The sequence below is a fragment of the Manis pentadactyla genome, chromosome X (assembly GCF_030020395.1).
Source record: "Manis pentadactyla isolate mManPen7 chromosome X, mManPen7.hap1, whole genome shotgun sequence".
In the NCBI taxonomy this organism is placed as follows: domain Eukaryota; kingdom Metazoa; phylum Chordata; class Mammalia; order Pholidota; family Manidae; genus Manis; species Manis pentadactyla.
The window spans coordinates 129,797,823-129,805,642 of NC_080038.1; the positions used below are offsets into that span (position 1 = coordinate 129,797,823).

A 7,820-nucleotide genomic window follows, 5' to 3' on the forward strand; every position below is an offset into this window, starting at 1 on the left:
TTCCTAACTGCACATGTCAGGCCCTCGCACATACCTTTTCCTGTGTTTCCATCATCTCAGACTTTGGAACAGTTGTTCACATGGTTTATCCAGGACGAGTTAAGTGGCATCGTCCTCCAGGAACTCTTTCACGCTTTATTCCCCTCACCCCTAGAGGTACATGTGAGTTATGTTTTTGCTTAGACATGGACATGGAAAAACATTAAAGCAGGGATGCAGGCAACCATTCTGGCTCTGGGATGAGACAGTACTGGGCTGGGTCCAATGTGAAGGACCACTTCAGCCTGAGTTTCGATTATTTCTGGCTGAGGCATGAATGAAGAAGGAGGAAAATGTATTCATAGAAGCTCAGGCAAAGGTCATGCTTAGGGCCCTCTGCAGGGCAAAGTAGTGTTGGTCAGGGAAGGCGTGCATCTGGTGACTGGCCTGCTCCATAGCCGTTGGCCATTCCATCTCCAACATCTGTAAGCTCCGCCCACAACAAGGGGTCTAGGGGCCCTTGGCTCCTGACTTTGTTCCTGTTATTTGCTCGCGGCCTGCGTAGAAACCTTTGGCTCCGCTGGTCTGATGTTTGACCCCCGCCCCTACTGTGGATGCTGCAGTGGAACCCTTCCCATTCCCTTTCCCCTTTTCCCATTCTAGCTTGTGACCCCAGAGATGCGCCTGGATTCTTTCAATAAGCCACATAATCAAGAAAGACATTATCCCCTAGAATCTGCAGACAGGAATGTAGCCTGCCAATACCCTGATTTGGGTCTGGGAAGGTCCATAATAAACCTGAGGCCTACACAACTCGATAAGTGTGTGTTGTACACTTGTGATAATTAATGACAGCAACAGAAAACTAAGAGAAAGGGAAAGTCCATATGAATTTCCCAATAGAAACAGAGCATGTCTTCGATGTGTTTCATTTCCTACTGTAAAGGAATTGAACATTTATGGAGTGCATATTGGAATGTTTTGTGGCAAAAAAACAACATTTAGTTACACTGGTAGGAGGGTCTTTTTTACTGAGAAGTCTGTGTGGCTGTGGGCAGAAGCTCATACTATCCTGTTTCTCATAATTTATAACACGTGACTAAAACTAATCATTCTAATCATAAGAAAGCATCAGAAAATGCAGAAGGTAATTTCGCAAAATAATCCACTAATTTTCCAAGGTGTCATGCTTAAAGGTGGACTGAAGAGTACGCAATGGCAGGCGACCGGCGCGTAACGACAGTGTGTACCACGCAGACGCCTCGAGCAAGGAGCATTTGCTCCCTCCGTTCTCTAAGGGCAACGGGCCCCGCCCCCCACCAAATAATACCTGATACTCTTGGCTCCTATCCAAGACTCTTCCTCTTGCCCTAGGCCCTCTTGGGGATCGCGGTACCGCCCCTCCCATTCATTCCCCGCCCCTACCTGGCCCAGCCAGCTGGATTGGGCATTAGTCCCGGACCTTTTCTACCGTTCCACCTCTCCTCTCCGCTCCTAGCTCACCCCTTCAACCCCATGTTGCGCTTGAGCACAAGCAAAAGCCTGGCCTGTGGGTAGACCTCGCCGACACAGGGAACCACCCTCGTCCCCACCGACCCATTTCTAGGCCACTCCCCGCACACACGCACTTCCCGTCACGCCTCCGCGCGAACCACTGAAGAGCCTCGCTCAGCTCAGCATAGCGAGCGCGGCGAGATGGACGGCAGAGTGCAGCTGATTAAGGCCCTGCTGGCCCTGCCTATCCGACCCCAGACGCGTCGCTGGAGGAACCCCATTCCCTTCCCTGAGACGTTTGACGGCGACACCGACCGGCTCCCGGAGTTCATCGTGCAGACGGGCGCCTACATGCTAGTGGACGAGACGCTGTTCTCCAGCGATGCCTTGAAGGTGACGTTCCTCATCACACGCCTGACGGGACCGGCCCTGCAGTGGGTGATCCCCTACATCAGGAAGCAGAGCCCCCTCCTCAGTGATTACCGGGGCTTCCTGGCCGAGATGAAGCGTGTCTTTGGATGGGTGGAGGACGAGGACTTCTAGGCCGGGAGCGCCTCGGGCCTGGGGGTGGGTGCTCGCGGGAGGTCCTCTGGCCGCGCCAATGGCCGCTGCGCAGATCGTCACGGGCGTCGTCCCGTCGCGCCACCCACTCCCTCACCTCGAGTCTCCGCGATGTCCCCCGCGCTCCTGTCCCCTCCCGCGCAGTGCTTGCCTTTGTTCCAGGAATAGCTCCAGGTTCCCGCTGCTGCGGCTGGGCCTCGCCCTGGAGCCCGCCGCCGCTCTCTCCGGCCAGCCGGCCCCTCCCACGCACTCTTGGACTCCGTGCTGCACTCCAGCTGCAAGCTGGGCCCCTGTTACACATGGGACACACCACCCGCAGCTCGGCCGCAGCTAACCGCCCCCTGCCAGATGACCAGGCCTGGGTCCGAGTGCCGAGACCTGCGCTGCCGCTGCTATTCGCCGCCCAGCGCATCCGCCGACAGACTGCAGCCTCCAGCGATCTGGACTCGCCCAGGCGGTATCCGAGCCGGCCACAGCCCCTGGCCAACGGTTCAAACAGCTGGCCACTCCCTTGGAGGGGCCGGCCAGCCTTTCACCTTCAGCGGGACCCCTTCCCTCCCCACTTACTCCCAGAGACATCTTCTGCTCCTGCCAGATGGCCGCCAGGTCCCAGTGGTGCCTGGCAGCCCCATTGAGTCACTCATTTTCTCCTGGGGACCTTTTAGTTTTGCCCAGAATCCAGTTCTCTTCTGAATTTTCAGCTGTCTCTGTGATGTGTGCCTTTTGTTCAACACAGTAATCCCTGCACTCTGTCCAGCTCTTCTACACTACCTGAAGAAACGTCATTTCCTTATTTTCAATAAATGTCAGATGCTATTAAAATAGAAATCAAGTTTCAGTGAATATGATGCCTCTGCCTTCCTGGTCCAGTACCTGAGGTCCATGTCTTATTCACAGGTGTGTCCTCTGCCACTCTGTGCCTGATGTTGACACAGAAAGGACGGTCCTGGGGATGGAGACCCTTCGGTGATCATTCAAGCCCAGATGCTGACCCTTCCAAACTAGTTCGTTCCATGCCCTTTGGGAAACGGACCTTGGTCTGGTTTGGCCGGGTCTGTGTGAGGAGAAGTTGGCTAGAAGGCCTTTGGAAATGCCTTCCTCATTTCCAAAAGCTGCTTGAAAGCACAATACATCATTGTTACAAACCACGAATCCCACACATTTGTTAGTGAACGCCTGTCAAAATTTTATTTACTCCTTTATGCAGGGAACCAGCAGAATGACAGGTGTTTTGGAAAAGCCACAAACATTCATAGAGCCTTGACTGTGTGAGTAGTGGAAAAAGAAATGCAGAACTTATGTGATTGTTAATTTAGAGAAGAAATAGGCTTTACTCTTCGCTGTTTGTGCGCATGCCACCCTCTTAAATCTACAGTGCTGAAAACAGCCTGTGCTGCCACATCAATGGCTGGGAAAAGTTAAACATTCCCAGAGAGTCAGATAAAACGTGGGTTTAGAGGAGAGCACTGGATCGACTCAGCCCCAAATCTAATTTGGGTGACTTTTCTATGGCATACAAAAGAGGAATCCATCAAAACAGTGGTTTTCACTTTATTACCTCTCTTCATCTGAACAGGTAAGCTTTTGTCATTCCTGTGCAGTGGTTTGGAGGGCTATCCATCGAGCTGGAGGTACAGTATCTGCATTATATATCTCATGATGTTTTTATTGCCAGAAATTGTGAAAACATTATTACTTTACAGTTTGTCTTGTAATAGAACATAGTCTTCTTGAAATCAGAGGGAATATTTGACTTTCTTAATACAATAAGGTTGTTATGATTCACAGCGTTCTTAAAACAACTGAAAGCAGGCCAAGGGTGAAGTTTCAATTCAAGGTGCTGGCAGTTGGCCTTCCTGGATGGGTATGAAGGGTAACTGTGTTAAGCTTATTACCCGTTTGGTTTTAAACATAGATTCTGCTAAAGTGGTTTGAAAAGTGTTTGGAAACTTTACTTTATAGACTAGGCCCAGCATATTTCCTAGGATCTATGCTCACCTGGCTCAAGAGGTAGGCAGAGTGGGCAGGGCCTACTCGTTGTTTGAACAATGTCAGCAACCCCCTGCCTCCTACAAAAGTGCCCTGCAGTTTTCATCCTCCTGCGACAATGGCTGTGTCAAGGAACTGTGCCTTGGTCTACACTAGTTGTACCATACCCAGTCCTTTCCCATGATACAAATTTTGGGGGAAGGGTAATATTTTATAAAAAATTATTTTTGGACATCTTAGCAAGATTCCAGAAGTGGACAGAATTCGTAAATGGAGAAGGGAGGTTCTTTTTCATTGCTTTCCAATCTAACCCCTCACAACAGTCATTTTGTTTCCTTTCCCTCATTTCCCACTATAATCTAGACAAGAAGTCACACTTGAGAAATAGAGGATACCAACCAACTGAGAAAAGGAAGAGGACAACAAGAGCTACCAGCATCAGAAGAAATTAACTTTTGATGACAAGCGGTTCCAAGTGAAATACCCAGGATAAGGAAATTAGGTACGGCCACTACCTACTACAGAAATTTGAAGGACTTTCTGATATTATTCAAAGGAACTTGCCATCACTATTCCCTCCTGGGAACACAGTATGTGCTGTGACAGAAGTCACTAGGCAACTGCCAGTGCTGAGCTGTAAAGGTTTGTAGGAGCCCCAATGGTTCATGTCCTTGGAGGGGGTACATCTGTGGTGAGGCAGGGATCACAGCATGGGATAGTGTTATTTCTTTGTTATCCAGAAGAGAATTCACCTTACAGCATGGGAGCCTGCTGATGAAACTTAGAGGAATTTCACTCAGACATCTTCAAAATTCAGGTAGATTTGCAACCGTAAAGAAGTTTCCTTCTTCCACAAAGAAATATTTTAAGTATGGTCCTGTATTAGTTTGCCTGGGCTGCCACAGCAACGTACCACAAACTGATGGCTTAAATAAGGGTAACTGATTGTCTCACAGTTCTGGAGGTTAGAAGTTGAAAATCAAGGAGTTAACATGGCTGGTTCCTTCTAAGGCTGTAGGGGAGGCTCTGTTCCAGGCCCCTCTCCTTGGCCTGTAGATAGCGATCTTCTCCCTTCCCTCCTTGTGTTTCTGTCTCTGTGTCCAAATTTCCCCTTTTTAAAAAGACACCAGTCATACTGCATCAGAGTCTACCCTAATGACTTTACTTAACTTAATTTCCTCTCTAAAGACCCCCATCTCCAAATAAGATCATGTTCTGAGGTACTGGGGATTAGGACTCCATTACTTTGGGGTGGGCACAATTCAGCCAATAACAGATTCCATGTTCATGTCAGTGTCTTCAAAACTCACTTTCCTCTTCTGTCCACATGGCTAATTTTATTCTAGATCCTGTATGACTTTTCACTCTAAAATGAGTAGAAAATGTGAGGTAATTCTTTACCCTTTAAATACAAAGAGGCCCTCAGCTCCTTTCAGTGCTTGCAGGTCTGTGGCCTCAGAAGAAATAGAAATAAGAGTTAGGAAGGGAGAGAGAGAAAGAAAATTAATCTCAGGGCAATTCAGACTTTCAACCTCTGTATTGGTCCCCTGAACACTTATGCAATGTTGGTATTTTTTCTGGTCGATCTTGCACAGCTTTCTAGAAAACATTTTAGATAAGTCAGCATATTCACTCTGCCAGCTCCTCCCCATCAGTGAAATAAGGCAGAGAAAGATAAACACTACATGATTTCTTCTATATGTGGAATCTAAAAAGCAAAACAAATGAAAAAAAAAAACAAAGCAGAAACAGATTCATAGATACAGAGAAAAATAGGTGGTTGCCAGAAGGGAGGTGTTGGATGCTGGATGAAATAGGTGAAGGGGATTAAGAGGTACAATCTTCCAGTTATGAAATAAATAAGACACAGTGATGTCATATACACCATAGGGAATCTGGTCAATAATATTGTAATAACTTTGTATGGTGACAGATGGACAGATGGTGACTAGACTTGTCAGGGTGACCATTTTGTAATGTATATAAATATCAAATTACTCTGTTGTACACCTGAAACTCACAATACTTTTTGTCAATTATTCTTCAACTAAATAAAAGAAGTTTCCCCTAGTTAGTAGATCTATATATTGGTCTTGGACCTGGGTAGTTTTTGGAGTTGTAAGTTACCCTAATAATTTCTTATACATCCAAAATCTCTATATGACATAATGTAGAGCCACAAGAGAGTGCTAACAACCCAGAAACATGTTTTACAGAAACATATGGAAATTTGAAAAATTATATTGATGGTGAGTTACACTGGTGCATTCAGCCCTCTAATCTTCATCAGGTTGTGTGTCTCAGTTGGTTAACATATATTTATAATGCTTAATATTAATGTAATGATTTCACAACTCATTTGCCTTCCCTTTTCTCTGCAAACTTTGATTAATTTACTGGTTGACTCATTTGTCAATCAGTCACTTATCATTTATTAAGTACTTCCTGTGTCCCAGGCACTTACTATGAACTGTGAATACATTGTTGAAAATTATGGCCCAAGTCTTCAAGGAATTTAGAGTCCATTTGGCTGTAGTGGAAAAACAACATGTGTATGGATTCTCAGCTTTGGATTTGATTAAGAAGGGCTTGAGCCCTTAGTCACAACATCTGTATGATATGCAATTTCTTAACCTTTATAAGCCATTATTACCTCATATGTAAAGTAGGTGAAGTAATACATATATATTGGGTTCCTAACAAGAATTCAATGAAATAACAAGTATAAAGCCTGAGCACTCAATAAACAAGACTTGCTGTAATTTGGTAACAACGATGATTTTTAGGGTATGATAATGACTGAGTGCTTGCATATGGCTCTGTGGGTGCATAAGATAAAGAGTATTTAAATCTGTCCAAATGAGGCAGGAATCATCTCAATGGAGGAAGTAGTAAGCGAGTTGAGAATTGATTCCAATCTGAAAGGGTAGCCTCTGAGGTTCAGAAGAATGAGAGATTGTGGTTAGTATATAAAAGTCAGAACAGGATATGAGGTGTTCAGATGGCACAGGTAGTAGGCTACATTATGAAAAATCTTACATGTCCTGCTGAGGCATATATCAATTATCTTGTATTCACTAGGGCACAGTGGAAGATATTGAATGGGGAATTGATGTCATTAGATTCGTGTTTTAATGTTCACTTTGGAGGTGATATTGAAGATAGATCATGGAAGAACAGAATGTGGGCTAAGTCCAGTAATGAGTATTTTGCAGGTGATAGTTATCAAGGGCTTAAAGACAAAGGGGATGGGAAGATAGAAGTGACATTTAGATTTATTAGAGTTTGGTAATTAGTTGGAGAATGGAGGTTGGGGAGAGGTAGGGTTCTGGGAGGGGGCCAAGTTTCTGGCTTAGGAATTGGACCATTCTTGAATCTGTCACGGGCCAGACTCTCTCTAGCTTTTTCCTTCCTTTGTCTGAAATATTTTGTATTTCCTCTTTGCTTTCCCATAACTTTCACCAGATGAGTAAGACTATTTCCTATCACTGGATCTGTTCATTTTGTTCAGAAATTCTTCCTAAACCACCAAGTCTATTTTAATTGTTCTTCTAATGGGCACCCCATAGGTCCTCAAACTTTCATGTAACACCATATTGAAACAGGGTAAATCTCATTAAATCGTGGATTTTCAACCCATTCATTTTTGTAGATTTACAAAATTAACTTTAGATTGAGTTATAATTTGCATGCAATAAAATCACCCATTTTAAGTATTGTCTTGCCAATGGGTCTCAGCCCCGGGCAAGTTCACTATGGATTCAATGTGATCAAAGAAAATGACAGTAAATCGTTCT

General features: G+C 45.3%; 1 protein-coding gene across 1 annotated transcript; it reads left to right on the forward strand.

The window, feature by feature from the left end:
- Positions 1–2,074: 2,074 nt before the first annotated feature.
- LOC118935140 (CAAX box protein 1-like) lies at positions 2,075–2,368 on the forward strand. Its single transcript, XM_036931217.2, has one exon. The coding sequence runs from the start codon at positions 2,075–2,077 to the stop codon at positions 2,366–2,368; it is 294 nt and encodes a 97-aa protein (XP_036787112.2).
- Positions 2,369–7,820: the final 5,452 nt, after the last annotated feature.